The sequence below is a fragment of the Aspergillus glaucus genome, assembly GCF_001890805.1.
Source record: "Aspergillus glaucus CBS 516.65 unplaced genomic scaffold ASPGLscaffold_23, whole genome shotgun sequence".
Taxonomy (NCBI): domain Eukaryota; kingdom Fungi; phylum Ascomycota; class Eurotiomycetes; order Eurotiales; family Aspergillaceae; genus Aspergillus; species Aspergillus glaucus.
The window spans coordinates 114019-138907 of NW_019170475.1; the positions used below are offsets into that span (position 1 = coordinate 114019).

A 24889-nucleotide genomic window follows, 5' to 3' on the forward strand; every position below is an offset into this window, starting at 1 on the left:
AATCGAGCTTTAGTGGTTGTCTATTGGCTATTGCCGTTGACGCTTTTCATCTTCATTTCTACGCTGGACATCCTTGTTCTCATCTACAAGTACGCGCTTTCAGAACCATAATGCTAGACACATAACAACCACCCCCTATTTTGCCAATATGGATCCCGCGCAAACAAAAGAGGTCTCCCCGGCCCCAACCGCCGACACACACTCCCAAACCCACTCCCATCCAGACCGCGACGACTACACCCACGCGCGAAAATCAAAATTCCGCTTCAAATCCTCTTCCAAATCACGATCCTCACGATCCTCACGCGATGACCCAGATACGCACCGTCACCGCCACCGCAAACGACACCGCGTCGACCCTCCCCAACACCCCCACCGCTCCAAACGCCACAACCACAACCACACCACCACACCAACCCCAGAGGACAACCCACGAGGATTATCACCCAACGCCGCCTTCCGCGAATCCCTCTTCGACGCCCTGGGCGATGATGAAGGCGCCGCCTACTGGCAATCTATCTACGGTCAGCCCATCCACAACTATCCCGTCCCGGACCTCCCCAAGGGTCCGAATGGGGAACTCGAATCCATGACCGAGGATGAATACGCGGCGTACGTGCGCACGCGGATGTGGGAACGTACGAGGGAGGGGATGGTTGAGATGCAGGAGCAGTTGAACCGGGAACGACGGGAGAAAGCCAGAAAGGAAAAGGAGAGGGTGAGGGGTGTTGAGGGGGAGAGGGAGAGGAGGGCGTTTGAGAGGGCTATGGAGGAGAGTCTTGCTAGGGGGCGGGAGAGGAAGATGGGGAGGGTTTGGAGGGGGGCTGGAGAGGGGTATTTAAACCGGTGGGATGTTATTAATTCGCTGAGGGAGGGGAAGCGTGAGGAGACTGGTGGGGGGAAGGATATGGGGGAGTTGGTGTTTTGGCCTGTTGAGTCTGGGAGGAGGGGTGATGTTTCCAGGGAGGCGGTTGAGGAGTTTATGCGGCTTGCGCTTGTGCCGGTTTCTGCGCCGGAGATGGGTGGTGATGAGGCGTTGGTTTCTGTGCTGAAGGCGGAGCGTGTGAGGTGGCATCCGGATAAGATTCAGCATCGGTATGGTGCGTTGGGGATTGATGAGGATGTTATGCGGAGTGTCACGGAGGTTTTTCAGATTATTGATCGCATGTGGAATGAGTTGAAGGAGCGGGCTTGACTTTCGCATTAGAGGCGTTGGCATTGTTTTATGATACCCTACATTGATTGCATACTGGTTTCCGGCGGGGGGAGGTTCCACATGGTATATACCCATTAAAGTGCAGTCGGCTTAATCACCCGATTCATTGACAGAGAATAGGCTATGCATGCGACAAACTAACGAACCATACGAATATGAATTTTCATCTTTCTTCCCCTCCCCTCACTTAAAACCGGTTATACCGCTGCTTAGCCCGATAAGCCGTGTATCCAAAGTACCCACCCACAAGCGCAAAGACAAACAAAACAGCCTTAAACAAGAACCAACCCCAACCACCAGACTCCTTGGTCTTGGTCTTGGGAGTCTTAACAGTACCCCGGTCCTTAGAAGCGCTGGACGAGCCTCCGCGCGCAGGACCCGCAGGACCTCCGCCAACACTGTACAGGTTCTGGGTCTTGAGCGAGATGACGTCGTGGTTGTCGCTGAGTTCACCGGTTTCGGCGGAGAGACCGAGGTAGGCGACGGAGGGGATGGCGATGTTGGCTTCTTCGGCGTTGAGTTCGAAGCACGTTGTCCAGCTGTCTTCGGACTTGTATTGGAGTTCGAGGGTTAGGGATTGGTCGTGGAAGTAGGTTAGGCGGGCTTTGGTGGGGATCGAGGCGCCTCGGAGGCCGCGTGCCTGTCTCGTTAGCAACATTCTCAATCAATTTCCCGTCATTGACATACAGAACATCCAGCCAACTGGTTGGCCTTTCCATCATGCGCCTGGTCATAGCTCGTCTTGCCATCGCCCATCATGGCCATGACAAACGGAAACGAGGTACCGGGACGGTTGTTCTTGTACGTGTCGAAGAAGATTCCGAGACCCTCGAAGTTGTCCGTCGAGCCAAAGACCGGACCCTGCACTGCGCGCTGCTTGGTGAGCCACAGAGCGAATCCATCGCCGTGCAGGTTACCATCTCCATGGATTTTGAATTCGAGTTCGATCTGCGTCTATTAATCCCCACTCCTTATTACCATAGTATGTAAAGAAGACTCACCTCCCAGTTTGTCGCAGTCAACGGAACCCGCGAAAACGCCCATCCTTGTTGCGACGGCCGGTCCGAGGTAAGACGGATGTACCTATATTGTTTTTGTTTAGCCTCCCCCCTCCGTTATTCCCAAACATACGAACATACTGATCAGCGCGAACAATGGTATCACCACCAAAATCGAACCAGCGGCTTTGGAAGTCGGAATCCAGGTAAGGCTATCGACGTCAGAAGTTAAGACCCTATACCGCGAGAAACAAAACCCACCGGTGAGAGACTGTGAGTGCGGAGCTATTCAAGTTAGCTTCTTTCCCTGCTTTCACTCTTAAGCTTGAGAGGAGAGGGGACATACTGGAATACTCTTGATATTCGAATCGTCATAAGCATTGGCCAGCGGGACAGTCGCCAGGCCCACCAGACCGAGTAGGGACGAGAGCCGCGGGAGGAGCATGATGGCTGTCAATCAACGATATAGATAAGAAGAAGAAAATTGCAAAGAGAGTAGTTGGAGCGATTGTAGTGTCAAAATTGAAGAGAAACAGAAATTGAAAGACAGACAGTAGGCGAATGGTGCTCGCGAGGGGGGCGTAGCAAGGCAGATCGGTAGGTATACCGGGGTACCTACTACCTCGTTGTAGTTGTTATAGCGAGGTTGTTAATGTGGTCAATGTCACCGGGACACTTTTACCACAGAGACATAGAAGAAGCCCTCCAGTAGAGAAGCGAAATAACCGTAGAAAGAAAAGAAGGAGTGAATGTATACGAAGAGAAATGGCCGACAAGACAAATCCATAAACATCCAAGTGTCCACATCGGAGTCTGGGGTGGCGTCTGTGGCGCAGCAGGGCAGCTCTGCACTAGCCACACTCTCGAGTCCGAGATTTGCATCATCACTCTACCACAACTACTACAACTATACTCTTACACCAATTCACCTCTTTTCACTCTATACACGACATAAAGAATTACTCAAAATGGCCATTTTCGGTTCCAGCTCCGGCTCGTCCGGCAACGTCGACGAGATCAAATCCACCATCGTGAAGCAACTGCAACAAGAGGCCGCCGTGAACAACGCCCGGCAATTGATCGGAGTGCGCTACACCCTCCCCCTTCAAACCAGGCTACATCCCTAAACAACTATATGCCAGCGTAATCACTAACGTGGTAATAAATACAAACAGAAAGTCAACGAGCACTGCTTCGACAAGTGCATCCCCTCCCCCGGCTCGACCCTCTCGTCCTCCGAAGAAGGCTGTCTGTCGACGTGCATGGAGAAGTACATTTCGCTGTGGAACGTCGCTAGCAAGAGCTACATTGCGCGGGTCGGAAAGGAGAGCAAGAAGTATGGGTCGCAGGAGACGATTGCTATGAACTCGTTGGCTACTGGTGGGGATTAAGGATGATGTATGAGAAAATGCAATTGAGGGGTGTTTTGTCTTGTGATGATTTTCAAGATTGTACGATATGGTGAATGCGAATACAAATGAAAACGTGTATAGTATGTGCGTTTTTCTTATTGTATGGAGTAGACGATGTGGATGTCAAGGTGGTCAACTGTCATTGAACTATATAATCACACAGGTCGAGAAGATAACTCCAGAATTTATAATTAGATACTCGGAAATGGCAGCGATAAAAGTCACATGAGAAGAATATTCACAAGGCTTGCATAGAACAAAAATAATGCTGATAGTCAAATACAAAAAGCAAGCAAGCCCAAGATTTCAAAACACACATCCTGAATGAGCAGGAACAAGACCGGATAACTCTTGGTTGACGTCAGAAATTGACGACCGGCCTATACCAAACCCAACCGATGAAAAGATTGACCAGCAACCCGGCTAGCCAACGGCAACTTTTATCCCATTGTTGCTAATATATTCCAGAGGACCGTAGCGGTTCCTTATTCGCATCTTCGTCCCCAGGCTGTGTGCTACCAGTACGAAGATGCCGGTGTTCCAGACAGACATCCTGTTATAATGTGAATTGTCATTCCATCATGATTTATCACAGCACTAAAAGTCAGGGAATAGATGACCATGCCTGTAGAGAGGGTTAGTTGTGAACGTCACTTCATGGATATTGTAAAGGTCCTTACTGGTCATCGCCCGGAAGACCGTATGATTCAGTCTCCTCGGGGTACCGGTCATACTGACTGGCATCTCCCTGTCCTCCCCGGATGGGTGGCACGTAAGGAGCATCAATGTCCTTCCTGGCTAACCGGTCCCAAGTCACCTCCGCAAACCACGGATGCTGCTTGACATCATCCGAGCCGCCGTGCAAGTTACCCAGACGCTTGGTCAGGTCTGCGGTGATCAGCTGCGAAAGGAGGTCAACGGCATCGGGGTGCAAGTATGGCGGATACTTGACTTTTCCGCGGAGGATGTTCTCGTAGATCTTGACCGGCGAGCCGCTGTCCCAGAACGGCGTAAACCCGCACAGCATTTCGAAAATCAAGATACCCAGCGACCACCTTCATCTAGTCAGCAAAAATCATACCGACCAGAAAGTCCCTGTTAACTCACCAATCCACCGATTTGTTGTAACCCTTGGACGATACCACTTCCGGAGCAAGGTAATCGGGCGTACCGCAAAGGGTCCATGTAATATCCGGGACTTCCTTTGCGAATCCAAAATCGGTAATCTTCAGATGACCGTGACGGTCCAGCAACAGGTTTTCCGGCTTGAGATCACGGTAAATGATCTGCTGGGTGTGTAGATAATCCAGCGCAAGGGTCACTTCGGCGGCATAGAACTTGGCAACGGGGTTGGGGAATCGCTGCGCACTGGGGTCAGCTGCGGCTTCGACTTGCTCTCCATGTAGATAAAGAACACACCTGAGACTTGCGCAGCAAGCTGAACAGTTCACCACCCTCGACGAAATCCATGACCATGTACAAATTCCGCGAATCCTGCCATGTACCCCACAGCGTAATCAAGAACGGGTGCCGGGCGCGACTCAGCATCTTGCGCTCATCATTGGTATGCTCAATCTGCTTCATCTTAACCACCTGCGCCTTCTTCAAGACCTTCATGGCATAGAACCGATGATTATGTGTCGACTGCACCAAGTGCACACGACCGAAACTACCGGTACCTAGCGTACGTTGCAGGGCAAAGTCCTCCAGCGAGTACTTGTTCTTGGTGACGCGATCTGACCGGCTTTGCTGCTGCTGCTCCTGCTGCGCATGTTGCTGTTGCTGGTTGTTCTGCTGGGCCTGCGGTTGATGTAATTGTTGCTGCTGCTGATGTCCACCCGAGGCATGCTGATTATTATACTGGTGTTCTTGTTGTGATCGGTGCTGTGCGGCTTGCGGCTGGGCAAAATTGGCTAGATTCTGAATACTGGTGCCGCCATGCGACTGCTGCGGCTGTTGGGTTGCCGGGGAGAGGTGGTGGGATTGGTTGTTGGTAGCTTGCATGGATGCGCCTGGGGGAGAAGGAGAGGAGAGAGAGAATTAGCACTACCGGGGATAGAAGACAGGTCTGACTAAGAATATAAAATTGAGTGAAACAACGGAGAATTTGAGGGTTTCAGCGTGTACAGAAAGAGGGGAGGACCGGGAAAGACAAAGGATGAGAGGAGAAAAGAGAGAAGAGAGAATGAGGAGTGAGAGAATGTGGCGGCGGAGGGGAAACCGGCCGCATTTGGGGTGACGTTTGTGTTTCGGCAACGGTGGACGGCCATGAGAGCAGGAAGAACCAACCTGATTCTTGCACCTCTTTGCTCAGTGTGTGCGAATCCTTGGTCCGCCGTTTTTTCAAAAGCCCTCCGAGATTCGGCATGAGGATTGAACAATTGGTCAAGTTCTCCTATTTGAATAGGGGACCGGGGGAATATAGCGGTGATGGGACGAAACGGGGTACTAAGAGAGGGAGAGAGAGGAAGAAGAGAAGAGCTGGAGACTAGGAGAACCGGAGAAACGAAATAGACAATTGCCAGTCCACAGGGTGACTGTATTAGAAAAGTGTTAAGAAATGGTGAAAGGTGAAGTGAAGGAAGAAGAGAGGTAGACTGAAAGAGCAGACAGACAGCGAACAGACAGTGGGGAAGAGCTTGATGTCACCACAGGGCATTAATACCCTCACCAACTATGCACGACTACTAATATTTTCTATGGAGAGCTGCATTCATGATCTACTACGACTACATATTCTCTCACTCAGACTGACGATGATGAGAACATCCCTCTGTTCCACGGTTCCCTTCTGGAGAATGACGCTATGGGGGCAACCCTCTCCGCTTGTCCCGAGCATCCAAGTATGTATGAGAATGAAACAACCATCCGCTCATTACTGAAACATGTTTGAATACAATACTTAAACTGTGTAGCCAGATGCCAATGCTCTGAATTCATTTCTAACACTAAACTCCACTAACAATGCAGCAATCCAAAGAAGACTAAATCCGATAATGTGCCATGTTCTTCTTAATCTCGTCCACTATCTCAACCGCTTCCAACGCATTCCTCGCCTCAAAGTCATACCGCTTCTGTTCCGTAGCATCATTCCCCCGAAGCACCACTACCCGGAAACTCTTCGGATGCCGCCGACTCACTTTACACCCGACCACGTCGTTGAAGCTGATTGACCGTGTCTTCGCATCTGACACCGTCTTGCCAGTGTCAGGCGGCATGATATGCATGTAGTCGTTGTCAAAGGTAAGCGTTCGGTGGTTCGAAGCTGTAAATGACATGGATTGTTTGCGGAACACGTGGTATCGTCTGTAATAACCACCAACGAGATCCGGTTTCTGGGTCAGCGGAAGCATGCGTTGAGTGGCCTTCTTGCTCTTCTTCGGGTTTCCGACATTGTCAATCAGTAACGGTGCGTTGGGCGAGGAGCTATGCGGTGATCCCGTCAATGTCAGCGGCCCGGCCCCGAACCGTCGCCGGACCAGATCCAGCTCTGTAATATTGCCCAGCGCTTCAACCGTACGGTCCAGCGGCGCTACCGTGTTCGATCCCATCACCTTTAAAAGATAGTTGCCCTTGTCTAGACCCCATCTCTTGCAGACCGAGTCCAGGAGCTCTGCAATGTAGCTATCCGTCGTCGTATTGAGAGTCATAACATGCGTAGAGGCCTCCAGGTTGATGAACCGCACTTTTATTGTCTTGGCCACTCCCATGCGAGGCGTGGCATGCGACACCGGTACCGCTGGACGGTCCGCCGGGGTTAGAGTACTGTCATTCAAGGCCGACGAGAATGGCTGACCCAGGATGGGATTGGGGCGAGCAGGCGGTGCTCTGAACTGTGCAGGTTGCTGGGTTGGCGGCACAGCAAGTGCAGCAGCAGGCTCATTGCTCTCCTCAGTAGACATGGTCTGGCTGAACTTGGGGTACAGACGTTCGTTCTCCTCAAAGTCTGCCTGAGACGCCTCGACAAGCGCAAACTCGTCGTACTGCTTGCCTCTCGACCTCCCTCGCGCACCACCTGCCCGATTGTTGTTGTTCGACGTGAAGTCTGTAATCGGTGACATTCGACCAAGCGGAGGGAAGTCATACTCCACTTCACCATCCTCGACCATCCGCAGCGTCCAGCGGTTGACGGACAACTTGCTGCGCTCAATGGCTGGCTGATGGCCTTCGCTCCCATACTGCCAGAGAGCAAGCCCAATAGCCTCTGCCACAATCACCGGAGCCGGCTGCTCAGAGATCTTGGATTCGCGAGCAAGTGGCATGTCAAGGGGCTCCTCCGGATCTGACGAAAACGGAACGTAGATCTTGATATTTAGAGCATCGATCAGACCCTTGCCAGCGAGCGTCGCGAACATTTCCACGGGGTTGGAAGGTGCTTTCTTTCGAGCAAGTAGATTCTGGGTGAGCAAGCTCACAGGCTTCACTTGACTAATGGGTCGTGGAGGCGGGAGATCCTGCAACTCTGGTGCTGGAGTCTTTGTCTTCCTAGGCGACGCATTTTGGGACCCCGATGTATTTTGCAGCTTATGCATCAATGCGATCGGGGATGACGACCCCAGAGTACCGGTGATATCGACATCTTCAAGCAACGAAGCGGATCCTGCGGTGGCATCGAAATCGGACGAAAGCCCGGATCCAACAGATTCTCCATTCGAATTCTCAACTTCCTCATTCAAGTCGTCAACCGTCATGGTATCGCGATTGCTCGTTCTGTGGTCTTCGGGCTCAATTACCCTGTTTCGCGAGGAGAACCGAATCTGCTGCCCCTTGAGTGCGGTAGACTCTATTTCATTGTCCGACGACAGGTCACTGCTCGTAGTCGTATCTCGCCGCGGTCGTTCATTCTTCACAGAAACAGCTGTCCCCAGAGACCCTGTACGGTAGTGATTGCTGGTATGCGGATGTGAGGGCAAGGTGGCCATAAGCTCTGGCCGCTCATTTCGATCATGCGAACGTATCGGAGAGGAACCGGCTCGTGTCCGTATCGGTACTTTAGAGAAACTGATCGGTTGACTAGTCCTGCATCCGAGTTAGAACCTCAACAGACTGTGGACCTATAGTCAACAGATGCCCAACTGACCTTCGCGAGCTCTCCCCATCATCGTCGCTATCATCACTCAAGTCACTACTATCATCCTCCTCAGCAATCCGGTGATCTTGCTGCTGCCGCTCCCGCCGACGAGGCTTCTTCCCATGCCGCCCATGATGTCTCCGCCCAGTAACCTCTGCACTGCTCTTGCCCGTCACCATACCCCCTTCCTCATCCTCCCCTTCCTCCCCGAACCCGCCATCCGCCAACTCCTTATTCGCACCAAACCGATAATAGTCTCCAGAAACCGTAGTCGTCGTAGGAATCGGCGGGGAATACGTCCGCTTGATATGGGCGGCGGCCGTTTGGGTGTAGGGGTTCGCGGAAGCCGAGGACCAGCCCGCCGCGCGGAAACCAGGCGTGTTGAGGACGGAATTGTTGACGTTGATTAGACGGTCTCCGATTCCATCTTTGATTGTGGACAGGTATGAGGTTCGGAGCTGCCAGATGGCGAAACTATCCAAAAATTGCCTGAATTAGTACTCCGGAGTCGGCACGAGGGGGGGAGAAAGGAGGGGTGAGCGTGCGCGGGACATACTCTTCGTTATGAAGGAGCGACATCTTTTCGGTCGGGATAAGGATAACTCTCAGAGGATATATATAAATAAGAGGCGATCTAGTAGGAATCAGGATTGAGCCGATCTCTATTGATGCGATAGACAGCCCACCGTCAGTGCGTGGAGGGCATGGCCTTCCGAGGCTGTAAGAGAGTGGATGGCGAACGCCTACTGTACACGATAGAAAGATAAAGAGGCAATAAAAGAATGCGTTTGGATTAACCAGGACCAGCCTGGCTTAGCGAACACCAGCCTGCGAAGATGCGAAGAGGTGTATGAGTAGCATATAATCAGCGTGCCAATTATTCCGTTGTTCCGATCCGGGCGGAGGACTAGTCCGCCGTTGCTCTACATTCCAACTATGATTCTTCTGTCTAAGAATGTTACACAATGCCAAACGGCCACATGTCAGCGGCTACTCGTGGAGTGACGTGCATGTTTATGATGCCGCAACACAGAAGTATCTTGGGGGTGTTCACCAGGCGGGTTCGATCACATACGCGAACTTCGACGATATGCTGCGCGGTATCTTGTTGGTCACTATCGATCATTTCTCAATCAGGCAAAAGAGTACTGGAAACATTGTGACGTCCAGCGCCGATCTAGTCGCTCCAGGGGATCATCAGCGAGGGTAAGATCCTCCTTGTGTGGGCCCAACATCGTCAATCACTGACTTTCCATCTAGATGATATCAATGCAACCGACGAAGTGTGGTTTTTTTGCACGTGCAGCTGTAATATCTCTGGGCGTGCAAGTGCTTTTCGTGACGGCATTCGTGGAAGAGACAGAAAGTGCATGGTCTCCGGAGGAGGCGGCTTACTCGCAAGCTCCGGGGTATGGACGAAACTAGAAGCAGCGCACGTTTTTCCTCTGGAGTGCGAGAGTTTCTGGAATGAATTTGGCTTCTCTAGGTGGGCCACGAATATGGACGAGACTATGGGCATATCCAAAATCAACTCCGTCCAAAACGGACTGTTGATGAAGCGTGACCTCCACTCCGCCTTCGATCAGTATTTCTTCTCGATCAACCCTGATGTATGTACTCTTGGAGGACCTCCTTTTGCTCTGGACATACCGACATGATATAGGACGGTTACAAAATCGTTTCTTTTGCCCCCGATGAAGACGGAATCGATGGGCGTGTTCTTGAGCCGGCCTGCAGGGACCCAGCCAACCCCGACCGCGTCTCAGATGAGATCCTTTGCTGGCATTTCCGTCAAAGTGTGCTGGTCAACATGCGCGGAAATGGGGAGCCTATCTTTGAGATGGATTCCCCCCCGGCACTGATCAAATCAAAACATTGTCCAACGAACCGTATTGCAAGGAACGTTTCGAGATGGAGATGGACATGCGTCTGCAATACTTTGCTAGAGATGAAAAGGCGAGTTCAAGTTGTTGCGCCCTGCATTCATGGCGAGTCGTTTATACTGATATTCCGTAGGTTTGACTTGAGCTGTGTGCGTTGATCCTGTTGAGAACCGAGGACGCACTTTTATGAACGTTCTCCTCCTTGTATGACCTTATGAAATTACGAAGTAAGGATACCACTATGTTATTGAATGCTTACTGTGACGAAATTCCATCTTAGGAGCAGACAATGTCGGACTTCCCTCACGCACACGCTTGGATCCCACTGTCCTCGGAAAGCTGATTAACCTTGTATACGGCCCATCTTGGCTGAAGTCCCGCGTCGTATGTTCGCGAGAAGAAAATAGACTTTTGCATTTGTTTGCGCTTCTCTCAGATAGATTTTCGGGCTCAAGTAATATTTTCCGACCAGGTTGCTGGTTTGTACACGATTCCTCGAAACGGATGCCAGTGACTTTCTTAGTCTGTTTCGTAGGAAAGCCGGGTAAAGAAAACCGCATGGTTTCTTGTTGGTGGGAACCCTTTACTGGAATGCAGGATATAACTGGGTAATTTTCTCGAATTACTTGCCCAGACAATCACAATGTGCGCAGAAGACAGCGCCACCAACTATTGACTGTTGGTCACCCGGGGCCTTATAACTTATTCAGTGAGAAGAGAAGGCAACCTTCTGCACAGCAGAACATAGGCTGAATGCCTCCAAAAGACAAAATTCATGAACGCTTTAACAAAATCCAGTACATGTAGGAACATATAAATACACCCATAAGTCCTGGCTGGAAGGACATGCACATATGCAGCCGAGACAAAAACTCCCAAAGCACTAAAGATGCCAAAATGAACACTCAACAATATCAAGAAGATCAAGCCTTAACTTTAGGCTTTCGGGCCTTTCCTCTCTTCGGTTTCTCCTCCGCCTCATCGTCATCCGCAGCTTTCTGTTTGCCCTTTTTCCCTTTGCCGGCTGCAGCCTTCTTCTTCGGCAAACTGACATACTTGTCCTTCTTCAGATCCAGTTCTTCCTCCTCATCCTGTTCCTTCGACTCCTCCTCGACCACTTCATCTTCGTCCGACTCGTCGATCGCATCTTCAATGTCAGGCTTCTCCTTCGGCGCCTTCTTCGGTGCCACGACGTTGCTAGCCTTCATGAATGGTAGAGGATGCGAGCGCTGGTTATAGACACGCGTAAATGCAGCCTTGGTCTGTGTCTCAAGCTTGACGGTGGATTCATCCATTGGCCCAAGTCCAAGCTCAAGAAGAGCATCCCAGTCCTCGCGCGTCAGGAAGTAACTGTCCATGAAATCGATAACTTCCTCCACGCTGTCTTTGCCCTCGTTCTGCAGCCGGCGGACCAACTTCTCCCAGACCAGCGGCATGTATTGCTGCCGGATTTCATCCCGGTCGCCAGAAGAACGGAGCCGCATGTGGCCCTGAATCTCTTTGACATAACGCGACATTTTCCCTGGATTCCTATGTCAATAAAAACCGGCCCAGATAAAAAGGGAAAAGGAAAACATACCTTGCTTGCTATTCTGCCCCAGCCAGCTAGTAAACCCGGGGCGTTCCATCATGTTTCCGTAGGAGAAGCTAGCCGGACGAACAAAACTGAAAGCAGCATGCGTTGGCATTAAGCTCCATTGCTGCTGCGAGCCATGGATCATTCTGTCAACAAGGTCGCCATCACTGATGCTGGAAGCCGCATTATCTGCGAGTTCAAGCATTTTCAGTTTCTGCTCCTTGCCCTGATAATTGTTGGCAAGTACTGGCTTCGTCTTCAAATAATTCTCCTGAAGCATCAGGTAGCTAAATTCGTGGTCATTGAAGTAGAGTTCAATCTTGTCGTTCAATGTGGACTTCGAACTGGGAGAAAACATCTGAGCGTTGAGGATCTTGCCAACAATATCCCATGGCTTCAGAATCACATGCTTTTCCCATGCTTTAGACATCTCCTTGCCCTTGTCATAGTCCAAGTTCTGCTGGTCAAGTTTCACCGTCGAGAGCATGTTGATGACTTGACGGATATCGGCATGAGTACCTTCGATTAGACCGTCCAGAACGGGTGGTGGGATCTTCAAGCCTTCTCTAAAGCAGATCGTAGACAATCTAGCTCTGATTTGGTCAGCGGTCGGGCGCCTAAAAGGAACCTCATACGTGACGTGATCGAATGGCTTCATCTTCGGAAGTCTTCGCTCGTTACAAATGAGAATGAGAGGAATTTGCGTCTTCTTCGCAACGGCAGCCATAGCCCCGACACCACCTCGATCGCCTGCCGACATTCCGTCCACCTCATCCATAATCAGGACCATGTTCTTTTTTTCACTCTCGACTTTCTTGCCGGAGCCCGAGAAATATCCCTGGAGAGAGGTAGTGTCGAGGACGCCAACAAGACCATTCTCCACAAGCTTCTTGCTTCTGGTATCACTCGCATTGGACTCTAATACATCGTAACCTTCAAGCTTGGCCACCATATGCGCCGCAGTAGTCTTACCAATTCCTGGAGGTCCATGGATCATAACAGAGCGATATTTACCAGAACCATCTTTTCCGGGACGGCTAAAGTTCGTTTTTGCATTCTTCTGCCAGTCACGGAGCCAGTTCTGGAGTTTTTCGACAGCCGCTTTGTTGCCGCAAATCATGTTGATTGATGTCGGTGCGTATTTTGTTGTCCAGAGACGGTCGTCCACCTTCACGCCTTGAGAAGCCACCGGACCCTGAGAGCTAGAGGGACTAGGGGCAGCAGCCGCCATGGCCTTCTTTTTGCGCGACTCTTCCTGATCAATCTCAGCAGCCATGGCACGGATTTTCTCTTCGTCAGCCTTCCTCTTAGCATCATGTTTCTCAGCCGCCTTTCCATCACCGCCATTTGCAGGAAGCCGCCTGATCAGCTCAAAAAGTCCCTCTTCGTTGATAGTCTTCAGCTTGTGCTTTTGTATTGTCGCCAGTTTGCTGGGCCCGGCATCACTACCCAGGACGACGTAGCTTGTCTTTGAGCTAGGCGCACCAGTGACCTTGCCGCCGTATTTCTTGACCAAATTCTGACCCTCTTCGCGACCTATCACCTCAAGTACACCGGTAAAAACGAAAGAGAGCCCAGCAAGACAGTTCTCAGCGCCCTCTGGTAGTTCGGCAGATCCACCACCCGGAGGTGTTCTTGACCGCTGAGCAGCGAAATTGAATTTCTTCTTTTCATCACCCTTCGGGGGAGGCGAGGGAGGTTTGATCGTTGGAATGCTGTCAAAGATATCTTGAATCTCTTTGCTTTCCGGCTGAGCTTGCTTGGTGGGAGATGCTTTTGATTTCTTTGTCGATGGGACTGAGGAAGCTGGCGCTTTTTTCTCCGCACCGTCCTGTGTCTCGTCTGCTTTATCAAGTACCTCAGATTTCCGCTTGCGCGCTGGCCGTTCAGCCGCCGATTTCGAGGCTTTCGAGGAAGATTTCGGAATATCCTCCATGACCACGTCGTCATCCTCTTCAGCGCTGGGAGCTTTCTTGTCGTGCGCTGTCTTTCCAGAAGTTGCTGTTGCCGGTCTTACAGCCAGCTCTTCGAGGTCGCTATCATTATCGTTGTCGCCCTCCATATAGTCATCGTCGCGTTTGCCCGATCTTCCATACTCCGTCGCAAATATATCGTCGCCGCCAAGATCTTCATCATCGTCAGCAGCCTTGCTTTTCTTCGTAGTTTCCCGGGGTGCGCGTTTTGTCGGTTTTATCGAGACTTCAACAGCTGGACTTTCTTTCGCTTTTCGGGGGCTTCCGGCTTTGCGATCGCTAGCCGGCTTCTCCTTCGTAGCCGGGGGTGTAGCGGTAGGAGGTTCATTGCTCGTCTTCGCGGACCGGCTTTTCTTCTTACTAGAGCCGAAATAATCTGATGTCGACGTGGGTTCTCCTTTGGCCGGTTCGGGCTTTCTTCAAATCACCAATGTCAGTAACAGCCAAAGGAGCTTGAAAACATGCTGCATGACGTACGGCTTAGCTGGGGTTTTAGCTTTTGGTGTCGGTGCCTTGATCTCAGCTACCTCCTCGTCGTCACTGTCGTCCACAACCTTTCTGCTGCCTATGTTTCCGTTAGCTTAACCCACTGGTTCTAGGAATCAGGCCAATCCATACGCTTTTTTCTCGTCGCAGTCGAGTCCTGAATCCAATCAATGTTAGCAATGCGACAAAGTATCCTCGAGAAAGGTATACCGACATACCTCTTTTTTCGCCGGCGGTTTCGCAGGCGACGAGTCGGACCCTTGGCTAGGTTTGCCAAAGAAGCTCCTAATATCGGTAGGCATGGTGTTTCACTCCAAACAAAGCATTCCCTACAGTTCCACAGTATATTCCAAAATGAATCAACAACAGAGAAATGCCCAAAGACCAATGTATCGAGCTCTTCTATTGAAAACACGGCAGAGTGACGCGCCTGCCTGGATTGGCGACGTGAAGGCAGCAATTACATAAGAAACACGCTTGTGGACCGTGCATGGTACTATTACCCTTTTGGGGCCGGGATCGGAGATGCGGATATGCCGATAACCCAGAAGTTCTTCAAGATCCATTAACCACCGCTTTAGCCGATAGATAGTCCGATATCCACGGTCACAATGGGTCTACATATGAAGATGTTTGGAGGGCCTCAGTTGGCCTCTTTCCGACCTACTGGTGAGGATTGATGAGCTCGCCGAGATGGAAGATTTTTATAAGAAACACCGCGGGACTAACACTCGAGGCGACAACAGGTCTGACAACACCGTTCACTGCGATTCCATTCTCGCGATGCTTCTCTACCACATCCCCCGCGCTCGACTGGCTTACGCCCAAATTTGCGGAAAGATCTAAGTCGCCAAAGGGTCGTCCGCATGTCGCCACCGGTGGTTCTACTCGGGGTACGACTGTTGTGTGGGGGGACTATGGATTGCGCATGAAAGACCACGACCGCAGAGTACCGGCTCTACACCTCAGAATCGCAGAGGAGACAATCAAGCGGAGGCTACGTGGAATGGACTACAACCTGTACAAGCGTGTGAGCGCCAACATTGGTGTCTACACCAAGGGTAACGAACAGCGTATGGGTAAGGGTAAGGGAAAGTTCGACTACTGGACGGCGAAAGTTGCCGTGAGCCGGGTGGTCTTTGAGATTAGCGGGAAAGTCCACGAGAAGGTCGCCAGGGAGGCATTCCGTTTGGCAGGCCACAAGTTGCCCGGTATGTTTTCAATGTTGCAATGAATGGGTATGAAGCTACTGGTACTAATACATATTGATTGCAGGTCTTTGGGAATTTGTCAAGAAGGGCGACCCTCCTGTGGTCGGCCTGACGAAGCTCGGAAACGGTGTCACCTTGGAAAGCCTCAAGCGGCCACGCAGAAACCTGCCCCTCGGTACGGACGCCGAAACCACAGGACCCAAGTCGGTTACGTCCAGCCCATCTTCCTCCCAATAAATACATTCCGCTTCCATCGTCGTCTTTCTCATGCCTTTATTACACGACCGCGCCGATATTAAGCCCCAATGCCTGAGCCGGGCCCATACCTCTGTTGACTTCTCGTCTTCGCCGCTACTCTATCATTACCCTCTTGGGCTTGGTTCTCGGGCTTCAGATCTTTTGTACACTATTGTCAGCTTCTGACATGTTTTCTTTTTCATGTATTGTCTTATATGCAAATGACTTTGCCACGAGGAGTTCGACAAAAGGGAAATGAATACAATACAACATACCTTTATCCGTTTCACCTCGCAAACCACCTCCGGGTTCACCGGTTTCCAGCTGATGAGCCATTTTCAAGTCCTCGTCTTTGTGCCCACCAGATCCGAACGTAGTTTTCATTTGGCTTTTTGTGTGCTTCTCGCCGGCTGGAGTTCCGGTTAGTTATTGTTCTCGGTGATTACTGTAGCAATACCTACCACCTAGCTGGCCAGTCTGCTTTTCTGGGGGCTCAACGAAGGTATGCGTAGATTCATATCTGCAATTGTTACCCAAAATTCCTGAAAAGTTCGTAGATATCGAGATAGCATACTGCGTGTTCTCCCCACCGGGTTCAATGTCGAGAAGCTGCGGGTTGGACATTGTGGAATGGATTACACGAGTGCAAATAATGCGACTTAATGACAAGTATCTAAATAAGTTGATTTCAATGGATTGTTTTGAATGTGATGGCCTCGCCATATGATGGTGATGCGCAGGTTCTATATATGTCCGGTTGCGAGGTATGACGTAGTTCATCCCCCATGTTGTAACTTGATATATTTTATCTTAGGATGATAACTAGTTCTTAGAAACCAATAGTTCTAGTTTGTATGTGACCTTGGCCATTCTCTCTCTCTCTCTACTCTACATGAACACAACTTAAGTCCGTACCGCTATGGTGATTGGAACAGAAACGACGATCTTGAATTAGTATAATGATGCTCTCTTTCTTCAAATGCTAAGACATGATATTATACAATCATTATTCATTATTTCTTGGTTTAGAAGTCCATGCCCATGAGGTAACTATCCTAGATGTCAGCAAATGTTTTCCGAACACCTCTATAGACAAGAGACGAACCTCTCATAGATGCGCATGAACTTGGCTACGAAAGCCTCGAGATGGAAGATCACTTTCTGTATACTGTGTCAGGACTGTCTCCATTCGTTGGTTTCATAGAACTTACAGTGCCTTGCTTGATTCTATGTTCGTAAAAGGCAGACCACTTGATGACGTCTGGCTTGAGGGCATCATCAACCTTGGTAACGAGTTTGAATGTCAACGTCTTGATGATAGTCGTAGGAGGTATGCAGTGGGTTAACAAGTCATATAACCGTGCGCGAACCTGCAGCAGTCGAGCAGGCGATCGCTCTGCTAGGATCTCCTCCGCCGTCAAAGAAATAAGAGCCTCCCAGTCTGGTGGTGGAATTGGGGTGCTGTCCGACACTTTCTCACTTTGAGCATAGATCGCCTCGAACATAAGCAATGCCCTTCGAAGATTCCGCCCACTCTCCTTCGCTATCCTCTTATTGAGCTCGGCCGCCTCAGTCCACCCCTCCTTCTTGCCTGCAGTTTTCAGAACCGTGCAAATCTGTTCTTCTGTCGGCGCAGCAACCCTGACCAGCAGGGTACGAGAACGAATAGGAGCGATGATGTTCGAGGTGCTATTGGCCAGAAGAATCAACCGCATGTTGGGACTGTATTTCTCCATCGTACGTCTCAGAGCGGCCTGCGCATCGCGAGTCAAATGGTCCGCCTCATTGATCACGACGACCTTGAACCGTTGTTTCGCGGAGAGATCGACCTGCTGCGTCTGCGCGACCTCCTTCAGTAATTCCTGGACCACGACCCGGTCATAGTTTCCGACGTCTGAAGGGGTGATTTCGAGGTGGTAGATTGAGGATACGATGTTGAATTCGAGTTTCCGGTTGCTTGTGGTTTGGAAGACTCGTGCGTCGATCTTGATCTTCTCCACTCCGGGGCCGTAAAGCTCTTTGAGCGTCGCGATGATTCGGGTTTTCTTTCCGGCGCCGGATGGTCCGTATACGAGGAGATGGGGGAAGTCGCCGCTTTGTGCCTGTAGTGTTATCATGAAAGTGTCAGCCAGTTCTCGCTGTGATACGGTGCTTTGAGATGTCCCTACCAGAGACCTCAACCGGTCAGAAAGATCATGATGGTAGGAGAGAGATTCCAGGCTTCGCGGGCGCAGCTTGTCAACTAGTAAAGCCATGATGACACGATAATATAATTATGCCTTAGTATTCAGTGTTCGCTCTTCTGTATATCGTTGTCGAAGGCACGTCTCAAACGGGTAGAATTGAGCTTGACGCGTCGTGACGCGCGCTTACATGAGTGGACCGTGCATGCACGGTGCCCAGCGCGACCACCGAAGAGCCCTATATGCGCTCACATTGAATCAAACTTGGATTTATTGAATTTCTGCTATCCATGTCATTTGGAGACATATGTGCATTCAATTTGATTATGATTGTATTTGCCATAGTGAACATATCTTTTCTAGCAGTCATCCTAATTACATTATAGGCGCATTGTTTTGATCAAACTTATCACAGTTGATATTCCCAGTGAGGAGCTGCACAGTTTCTCTTTTAAACATTTTCGCAATCTTTGGGCTGTCCGCACTATTCGACGCGAGTAACCTCAATTTTCTCGACCACTGCTCAATATCGTCTTTCACTCGGGTCTGAACCATCTCAATCCGCTGAGAGGGAGGTTTGTCGAGTAGAGTAATCTGGTACGTGCTGCAAGATAGGTTCGCCATTGTTGTCAATGTTCTAGTTAGGAAGTTGTAAAATGGCATCTTCTAGGTCCTCAATCATCTTCACGATCTGCGGATTGTTTTGGATAGCCCTGCTGGTGGAACCAGGAAGTCGATCGTATGACCTTAGCTTTCTGGACCAGTATTCGAGAAATTATTTCACTTTATGCTGGACCTCACTGTATAGAGCCAGTTTTCCTGTCCGCCTGCTTTATATATCGAATCCATTTGCCCCGTTCATCTGTTAGACCCTGGTCCCTGTACTTCGACTTTGCGGAAATGTATCCGTTGGCGGGGGTATGATGAGCATAAACAACTGCCTCCACTTCGGCAATCTGGTCAAGTGTCAACCGATCATGAATATAGGCTTTGCCCCATTACAGCCCTTTGCTAACTCGTGCGTATCCAAATTTTCGAACATTGACATCGTCATCAAAGATACCCTTTCGTAGTATGTTCAGGTTTCTTTCGCGACCTGATAGCGATTGAAACCCGAAGTTTATCATATATCGGACTTCGCCTGGCTTGTAGGAGATTGCTATCAGCTTGCTCACTATCCCTCCCGGGTAAAAGCCCGCATAATCGAAGACATACTGTCCGGCAAAGTGGGATTTACCCGTTCCCGGTAATCCGTGCACAAGGACGGCGGCAAAATTGTTCGAGTCCCTCTTTGAGTTGAATAAATTTTTATGTTTTTCCCGCAGCTGACTGTGCATGCCGTGGAATATCGCGCTATATCATTGTCTGGGCAAGATCCATACAGTTGATATGCAACCCGGTTAACCTGCTTCAGGGTTGTTTGGATCTCCGGTACAAGGAGATACCTGCTTCTATTTGTTTTGTTCCTTGTATCCGCGCCATTGAATAATGGAGCTCTGGACGCTCGATTAGCTATTGGGTTAATCTTGTATAAATCATACAAGAAGAGATACTCACCAGCAACGCCAATTTCCGTCGACAGTTTGACTATCGTGTTTATGAGGTCTTGCTGACCGATATACAAACTTATATCGACTCTGATTGATGTCCTTACGGCAATGTTCCAGTTGCCCCATGACTTTGCTGAGACCTCTCCAAACGGTGCAACACGGCCGGCGTTGGTATTGGATTCAACTGCCGGACAGGACTCATTGATCATTGTGCGCGGTAGGAAGTACCAGTGATGGGGATGGTATAGATTGACACCTGCCATTGCTCTGAAAGAGACAATTATTTCGGCCTGAAGTCGCGCCTTGACTGGTTGACTTTGAATATCCCATTCACGAAATAGCTGGCACCAAAAGCATCAAAGCCATCGAGGGTAGCCACTAGCGCTATGCATTCTGACTTTGGTTTCAATTGCCACCCCATTGTGACATTGAATTCTCTCAATGAGAGGTATGCCTCGGTGAGACTGAAACCTCGAAGGGTGCCAGTGAATGGCATTTCTATGTTTATTTCTGTCTAGACAGTGGCCCATGTCGTCGCATGCGCATTTGCAGTGCTATTTTCGCACGTTATCGGGCATCGATTAGACGTTGGTTACAATCATTATGTCTCTTGAGTCCAATGTCTTTGCTTTCTGACAGCACTTGAAAAACTCAACGAGGGCTTCTTGTCACTTTCTGCGAAGTAGTAGCAATGAATGTTTCGTTAGGTGTTGCTATCCAGTGATCCTGGGGCGCCTGAGCAACCATCTTCGGTGGGTAACGTGGATGCATTCATGTGCCAGGAAGCAAGTATATCTCATTCGTTGCAGTATGGTGATTCTCATAGACTTTGTACATTGACGCTTGCTGCCTGGAATTCCTCTGCTGAACGACCGTTCCAATCTCTGCGCCTACCCATTCATCTGGTCCGCAGTCATCGGGCAAACAGATAACAGCTTTGGCTTATAATATTCTCAGAGTTCTCTGAGGAAGCCCAACTCTGACTTTTCTGTGTCGTTGGAGGACAGTTTAAGATTATGAGAAGAGAACAATTTCGCCTGAAGAAGCTTTGAACGTCTTTCTCTTCTTCAATCAACACTATCCACGGAAGGATGATTCTATACCTCGCTCGGAAAAGCGTATGCTGTCAGTGGACGCACTTACTTTGCCATGACCGGCCATATCTCGTACACCATTACCATCGAGAAAGAAAATGATCGACCAAGCACGGAGCAGCGAATTCAGGAAACATTGCAAAAAGCATGGCTTCATCTGCGATATACTCATCCCACCATTGCTTCCTGCGGCCTATTTCATCAGACAACAACATCCAGGCAGACCTTGTCCTCCGGGATCATCATGATATTGTCGATGGCATTGGCACACTGCACTTCTGGGACCGTCTCTTTGACTACGCATCGCAGGCCTACGACCAAGGGGCAAGTTATCAGCTACCACGACTCGGCCATGAATGGAGGAATCTGAGCCCACCGCTACGAGTCGCTGCGGCCATTCCAGAGACACTTACTAGCGAGCAGACTGCCAGAATTGAGCGTGCCGAGCCACAAACTCAGCACTTCGCGAGAATGTCGAGGTCGCCACCGTGCCGTTGCAGTCTAACGCGACACTCCCGGGAAAACACCAGCGTATAGCTTTCAGACTGGATCATTAGCAGACTAAGCGGCTGCTAGCGGCATGCAAGGCTCTCGGGGCAAGTGTGACGCATGTTTATCACGCTGCTATTGCCATGGCAGTCCGGGATGCGCAGAAGCGACGCTGTGAGCCTCGAAGCGTGCGCTATATTAACTATTCTCTAATTAACGAACGCGGTCACTGTATTCCACCCTACAGCACTCCTGCACATGCCATATCGACCTACCATTCCGTGTCTGGACAAAGCTTGGTCATCAACATTGAAGTCTTAGCAGCCTCTGCCTCTCAAAAAGACTCCCAACAACAGAAAGACGAATTCTGAAACATCATACAGCAAATCAAAACATTCTACACAGAAATACGCGAGGACACAGAACACATCGCCCTAACACCCGCCTACTGGACCCTAGGCACGCTCCCCTACGACCCGGCCCTGACACCCGTTCCCAGGCCGAACCCTACACCATCCGCATCCATTTCGAGCATGGGCGTCGTGGTCAAAATTATCCAGCCCCGTCGGTCCATTTTCGAGCTGGATGATCCGTGGGTCACTGGTGAAGAATTGGGGACTGGTCTTGGACTCTTTCTTGGGACGTTCAAGGGAGAACTATCTTTTAGTGTAGCGTATAATGATGCCAGGCATAATATTGAGGAGGCTAGGGGAATTTGAATAGATGCCAGGAGACTATACTGGAGTGTGCGGGTGTCGCGATGTAAATGCCTGTGGATATATAATTTAGGTTATAGGACAGAAGCTGCTATGTGACCATTCCTACGAATAAAGCCAGGGCATTGCATGGTTATCGGCAAATTTGTTCCAACTCTATTACGTTGCTTATCGTCAAGCTATGTACAGAGTACAGCAATAGCAACCAGAGTTGATATTAGAGAAGGCTATCAAGAGTAACGTCCGACATTAATCAATGCTCACACAAGTTGAAATTGCCCTTCTCAAAATCACTGTTGTGCTCAACAGCCGCAGTCTTCCTCTCCTCCATGAGATCCAACCTATAGTTCTTCGCCTCATCCATGGTAATAGGAGTAACATCCATTTCCCCATGAACCATGCTTCGTAATTCAGGCGGAAGCACGGTCAGAGACTTTTCAAGCGCGACCCTTCTCTCAATCCACCAATCTTCTCTCTGCGGAGGAACGTTCGCCGAAGAGATGATGCGAAGATTCGGATCGACTAAGAAGAAGGCGAGAATCTTGCGGTGTCCGGGTTTCGACTTGTCCGCCAGTGAGAAAGGAGACACGCGGTGTTGGAGGATGTTGGGGAATGTCAGCAGACGGCCTTCATGGGTCGACACACTGCCCAGATCTTGTGTGATGACCGAGCCGTTATGATCATCAACATCCGGAGGAAAGCCGTAAACCTCGTGCAAAAACCCGTGTTGCTCTTGAGGATAGGAGACATCGTCCATGTCTTCGCGGGCGCGCTGCCGGAAGGAGAGAGTGCTGTCCGTGATATTCTCGCTGTCGTAGTAGTATAGGGCGGTTGCGCAAATATGCTCGTTCTACAAATGTTAATTTATGACTCTTCAGACCAGAAATAAAGTAATCACTTACCAACTGCCCTTCTACGTGCCATGATCCCCCTTTGTACTCCGGTTTTTCCGGGGTCAGCTCGATGTTGGCCAGTTTGACAATAACCTGCAATCCCGTTTTGGCAAATTGCTCGCGTAAGTCGACCTTGTCATACGGATGAACCTCAGGCGGTCTAAACTCGCCCGGCTCGGGCTTCTTGATGGGTGTTGAGTTTTCCCATTCTGAATGTCGATCCCAAAATTCGTCGCTGTTCTCTTCTTCGTTGGCGGGCCAAGGTTCGGGATCCGGATGTTCGTGGAATTCAACCTCGTGGTAAGGGATCCGGTTGTAGTCAGAATTTACGTTAATTAGAGTCGCATCCCAGAGTGGGATGGTTCTGGCAAGGATCTTCTCAATGACTTGGTATAGGTCCCGGTGCTTCTGGGGATGCAGGTTGTTCACATATGAGGCAATGCGACATCCATTGTCTGGAGTAAGCTCAATATTACAGGGCAGCCATTGGAACTGGCGGCTGTAGCCTTGGTGACCCGGGTAAGCCGAATAACAATAGCTGTCGTTGGGAAGGTGAGCTTGTTTCTCTGGTGGTACTGGAAGTAACTGGCCCTGCCCCACGGTGCTGAAACAGTCATCGAGTCGAATCATTTGGTCAGGGAGGATGCTAGTATGCCCATAGATGACAGGGAAGAGCGAAGGATGCACCAGATCAACGACCTTTTGGTCCGACCCAGGATGGTAATCTTTCTCCTCTTCCGGAACATCCTCCAGTGGACGAGCCGCATCTTTCAATTCCTTCTGGAGTTCGAACGGGATTATACCATCTGCCTTGACAACGCCAGGATCGAAAGCAACGGTGTATCCTGTTTCACGAAAAATGCCGGCTTTCCACTGGAGCTCCTTGACAACCCAATCGACCATTTTAGGCGTGATGTCCTTGCCGCTGCTTAGGAGTTCATCGCGCCATTTTGAGATGATTTCGTCGTCAAAAGCCTGCACGAATTAACGATCGATTTTTGGACCAAATGGTCATACAGCCATACCTTTCGATCCCATTCAGGCTTTTCCGTAATGGACTGAATCGCCTGCATCATCAACAGGTCCCGATGGGTATTCGATCGACTAATGTGGATAAGCTCGGCGCGCGATAAGCAGGTCCTCGATCCTTACCCTACCCCACATAGCCTCCCTCGATATCATTGTAGTTCAGCGCATTGGGAAAGAGTCTAGGCGAGTTATAATCCCTCTTCAAAGTGAAGTTCAACGGCAATTTAAAGCCGGGGAGATCGAAACGAGATGCTTGAGAAGCCATGGTGGTGGTCGTTGAGAGATTGGAGAAGGGGGGTTTGAATTGGGTTTTATACCGACTCACATAACTAGGCAGCCGGCGGGTGCCTTCAGCTGCGCCCACAATAACCCTATGATTTCCCCGAATCATTGCCATAAATGAATAAATAGATGGCGAAAGGGTTCGGTGGGGAGTTTAGTGCTGCAATGATCCACACGTGGCTAGGCAGCTGGCGGTTGCCTGACTGCACCCCACAACCCTATTTCGACCTTCGATCTATATGGTTTGAGTGCCTTTGCTGCCGGCCGGCGGCCTGATTGGCGGATTGAATGGAGGGAGGCCCGTAGCGGAGAAGTCAGTATCCGGAGACATGTCTCCTCCGCAGTTCGGGCCAGAGCAATCATAGCCGGGGGGCGGGGGGTGTGGAGGCATACCTCCAGGGCCGCCCGAGACGTTGTCCGGAAGGCGCCGGCGATCCGGTAAAGTGCCTGGTGCTGGATTGACTCTATGGCCTTGGTAGCATTCGTCTCTGCTCCCTGGAAGCCATAGCCTCCACGGACATACCATGCTGAGCACCCATATGCTATCTGTGGCCATAACACCGCCGTATACATACGCCGGAGGTGAAGGA

The 24889-nt window shown here is 50.3% G+C and overlaps 13 protein-coding genes across 13 annotated transcripts; 5 read left to right on the forward strand and 8 right to left on the reverse strand.

Annotated features, from left to right (window-relative positions):
- Nucleotides 1-148: 148 nt before the first annotated feature.
- ASPGLDRAFT_134374 (uncharacterized protein) lies at nt 149-1195 on the forward strand (the record flags this gene model as incomplete). The annotated part of the gene is made up of 1 exon (XM_022541287.1): nt 149-1195. One exon carries the CDS (start codon nt 149-151, stop codon nt 1193-1195), a length of 1047 nt encoding a protein of 348 aa, XP_022397197.1.
- Nucleotides 1196-1299: 104 nt separating this feature from the next.
- ASPGLDRAFT_845837 (legume-like lectin family protein) lies at nt 1300-2754 on the reverse strand. The gene is made up of 6 exons (XM_022550285.1): nt 2561-2754; nt 2476-2499; nt 2356-2426; nt 2218-2299; nt 1904-2164; nt 1300-1856 (listed from the first exon to the last, which is right to left on the reverse strand). The coding sequence occupies exons 1-6, from the start codon at nt 2657-2659 to the stop codon at nt 1404-1406; spliced, it is 990 nt and encodes a 329-aa protein (XP_022397198.1). The 5' UTR covers nt 2660-2754; the 3' UTR covers nt 1300-1403.
- A 358-nt stretch (nt 2755-3112) lies between these two features.
- Nucleotides 3113-3758, forward strand: tim13 (protein translocase subunit TIM13). Its single transcript, XM_022547507.1, has 2 exons — nt 3113-3299; nt 3390-3758. The coding sequence occupies exons 1-2, from the start codon at nt 3183-3185 to the stop codon at nt 3603-3605; spliced, it is 333 nt and encodes a 110-aa protein (XP_022397199.1). The 5' UTR covers nt 3113-3182; the 3' UTR covers nt 3606-3758.
- A 465-nt stretch (nt 3759-4223) lies between these two features.
- pkaC (cAMP-dependent protein kinase catalytic subunit pkaC) lies at nt 4224-5630 on the reverse strand (the record flags this gene model as incomplete). Its single annotated transcript, XM_022543794.1, has 4 exons — nt 4224-4251; nt 4307-4681; nt 4734-4987; nt 5046-5630. The coding sequence occupies 4 exons, from the start codon at nt 5628-5630 to the stop codon at nt 4224-4226; spliced, it is 1242 nt and encodes a 413-aa protein (XP_022397200.1).
- ASPGLDRAFT_51334 (uncharacterized protein) lies at nt 5589-5908 on the reverse strand. Its single transcript, XM_022547508.1, has one exon. It carries the CDS (start codon nt 5894-5896, stop codon nt 5699-5701), a length of 198 nt encoding a protein of 65 aa, XP_022397201.1. The 5' UTR covers nt 5897-5908; the 3' UTR covers nt 5589-5698.
- Nucleotides 5909-6535: 627 nt separating this feature from the next.
- On the reverse strand, nt 6536-9437 carry ASPGLDRAFT_178712 (Sin1 family protein). Its single transcript, XM_022542930.1, has 3 exons — nt 9254-9437; nt 8707-9171; nt 6536-8645 (listed from the first exon to the last, which is right to left on the reverse strand). The coding sequence occupies exons 1-3, from the start codon at nt 9274-9276 to the stop codon at nt 6611-6613; spliced, it is 2523 nt and encodes an 840-aa protein (XP_022397202.1). The 5' UTR covers nt 9277-9437; the 3' UTR covers nt 6536-6610.
- A 215-nt stretch (nt 9438-9652) lies between these two features.
- On the forward strand, nt 9653-10713 carry ASPGLDRAFT_69306 (uncharacterized protein; the record flags this gene model as incomplete). Its single annotated transcript, XM_022549353.1, has 4 exons — nt 9653-9903; nt 10004-10307; nt 10361-10493; nt 10538-10713. The coding sequence occupies 4 exons, from the start codon at nt 9653-9655 to the stop codon at nt 10711-10713; spliced, it is 864 nt and encodes a 287-aa protein (XP_022397203.1).
- A 790-nt stretch (nt 10714-11503) lies between these two features.
- Nucleotides 11504-14917, reverse strand: ASPGLDRAFT_134437 (replication factor C subunit 1; the record flags this gene model as incomplete). Its single annotated transcript, XM_022541295.1, has 5 exons — nt 11504-12102; nt 12160-14542; nt 14603-14694; nt 14748-14772; nt 14834-14917. 5 exons carry the CDS (start codon nt 14915-14917, stop codon nt 11504-11506), a joined length of 3183 nt encoding a protein of 1060 aa, XP_022397204.1.
- Nucleotides 14918-15216: 299 nt separating this feature from the next.
- ASPGLDRAFT_51342 (mitochondrial 54S ribosomal protein uL16m) lies at nt 15217-16547 on the forward strand. Its single transcript, XM_022547509.1, has 3 exons — nt 15217-15284; nt 15362-15826; nt 15891-16547. Exons 1-3 carry the CDS (start codon nt 15227-15229, stop codon nt 16061-16063), a joined length of 696 nt encoding a protein of 231 aa, XP_022397205.1. The 5' UTR covers nt 15217-15226; the 3' UTR covers nt 16064-16547.
- ASPGLDRAFT_134595 (uncharacterized protein) lies at nt 16122-16687 on the reverse strand (the record flags this gene model as incomplete). The annotated part of the gene is made up of 4 exons (XM_022541310.1): nt 16122-16222; nt 16339-16473; nt 16525-16583; nt 16638-16687. The coding sequence occupies 4 exons, from the start codon at nt 16685-16687 to the stop codon at nt 16122-16124; spliced, it is 345 nt and encodes a 114-aa protein (XP_022397206.1).
- Nucleotides 16688-16993: 306 nt separating this feature from the next.
- On the reverse strand, nt 16994-18369 carry ASPGLDRAFT_76890 (replication factor C subunit 5). Its single transcript, XM_022549867.1, has 4 exons — nt 18232-18369; nt 17275-18165; nt 17169-17224; nt 16994-17113 (listed from the first exon to the last, which is right to left on the reverse strand). The coding sequence occupies exons 1-4, from the start codon at nt 18316-18318 to the stop codon at nt 17089-17091; spliced, it is 1059 nt and encodes a 352-aa protein (XP_022397207.1). The 5' UTR covers nt 18319-18369; the 3' UTR covers nt 16994-17088.
- Nucleotides 18370-21037: 2668 nt separating this feature from the next.
- On the forward strand, nt 21038-22098 carry ASPGLDRAFT_38879 (uncharacterized protein; the record flags this gene model as incomplete). The annotated part of the gene is made up of 2 exons (XM_022544996.1): nt 21038-21421; nt 21763-22098. 2 exons carry the CDS (start codon nt 21038-21040, stop codon nt 22096-22098), a joined length of 720 nt encoding a protein of 239 aa, XP_022397208.1.
- Nucleotides 22099-22232: 134 nt separating this feature from the next.
- Nucleotides 22233-24292, reverse strand: ASPGLDRAFT_846850 (DUF4246 domain-containing protein). The gene is made up of 3 exons (XM_022550290.1): nt 24014-24292; nt 22998-23963; nt 22233-22945 (listed from the first exon to the last, which is right to left on the reverse strand). The coding sequence occupies exons 1-3, from the start codon at nt 24062-24064 to the stop codon at nt 22349-22351; spliced, it is 1614 nt and encodes a 537-aa protein (XP_022397209.1). The 5' UTR covers nt 24065-24292; the 3' UTR covers nt 22233-22348.
- Between the last annotated feature and the right edge of the window lie 597 nt (nt 24293-24889).

Excerpts from the sequence above, each read along its gene's own strand:
- ASPGLDRAFT_845837 (XM_022550285.1), bottom strand. The coding sequence starts at position 2,659 with ATGCTCCTCCCGCGGCTCTCGTCCCTACTCGGTCTGGTGGGCCTGGCG. Across the intron at positions 2,500-2,560 it reads CGAATATCAAGAGTATTCCA|CTCCGCACTCACAGTCTCTC; the intron begins GTATGTCCCCTC and ends TAACTTGAATAG. Across the intron at positions 2,300-2,355 it reads ACCATTGTTCGCGCTGATCA|GTACATCCGTCTTACCTCGG; the intron begins GTATGTTCGTAT and ends AAAACAATATAG.
- tim13 (XM_022547507.1), top strand. The coding sequence starts at position 3,183 with ATGGCCATTTTCGGTTCCAGCTCCGGCTCGTCCGGCAACGTCGACGAG. Across the intron at positions 3,300-3,389 it reads ACGCCCGGCAATTGATCGGA|AAAGTCAACGAGCACTGCTT; the intron begins GTGCGCTACACC and ends AAATACAAACAG.
- ASPGLDRAFT_51334 (XM_022547508.1), bottom strand. The coding sequence starts at position 5,896 with ATGGCCGTCCACCGTTGCCGAAACACAAACGTCACCCCAAATGCGGCC.
- ASPGLDRAFT_178712 (XM_022542930.1), bottom strand. The coding sequence starts at position 9,276 with ATGTCGCTCCTTCATAACGAAGA. Across the intron at positions 9,172-9,253 it reads TCGCTCCTTCATAACGAAGA|TTTCGCCATCTGGCAGCTCC; the intron begins GTATGTCCCGCG and ends ATTTTTGGATAG. Across the intron at positions 8,646-8,706 it reads GATGGGGAGAGCTCGCGAAG|GACTAGTCAACCGATCAGTT; the intron begins GTCAGTTGGGCA and ends ACTCGGATGCAG.
- ASPGLDRAFT_51342 (XM_022547509.1), top strand. The coding sequence starts at position 15,227 with ATGGGTCTACATATGAAGATGTTTGGAGGGCCTCAGTTGGCCTCTTTC. Across the intron at positions 15,285-15,361 it reads GGCCTCTTTCCGACCTACTG|GTCTGACAACACCGTTCACT; the intron begins GTGAGGATTGAT and ends AGGCGACAACAG. Across the intron at positions 15,827-15,890 it reads GGCAGGCCACAAGTTGCCCG|GTCTTTGGGAATTTGTCAAG; the intron begins GTATGTTTTCAA and ends TATTGATTGCAG.
- ASPGLDRAFT_76890 (XM_022549867.1), bottom strand. The coding sequence starts at position 18,318 with ATGGCTTTACTAGTTGACAAGCTGCGCCCGCGAAGCCTGGAATCTCTC. Across the intron at positions 17,225-17,274 it reads ATAGAATCAAGCAAGGCACT|AAAGTGATCTTCCATCTCGA; the intron begins GTAAGTTCTATG and ends CACAGTATACAG. Across the intron at positions 17,114-17,168 it reads TTCATGCGCATCTATGAGAG|TTACCTCATGGGCATGGACT; the intron begins GTTCGTCTCTTG and ends CATCTAGGATAG.
- ASPGLDRAFT_846850 (XM_022550290.1), bottom strand. The coding sequence starts at position 24,064 with ATGATGCAGGCGATTCAGTCCATTACGGAAAAGCCTGAATGGGATCGA. Across the intron at positions 23,964-24,013 it reads AGCCTGAATGGGATCGAAAG|GCTTTTGACGACGAAATCAT; the intron begins GTATGGCTGTAT and ends TAATTCGTGCAG. Across the intron at positions 22,946-22,997 it reads GGCACGTAGAAGGGCAGTTG|AACGAGCATATTTGCGCAAC; the intron begins GTAAGTGATTAC and ends TAACATTTGTAG.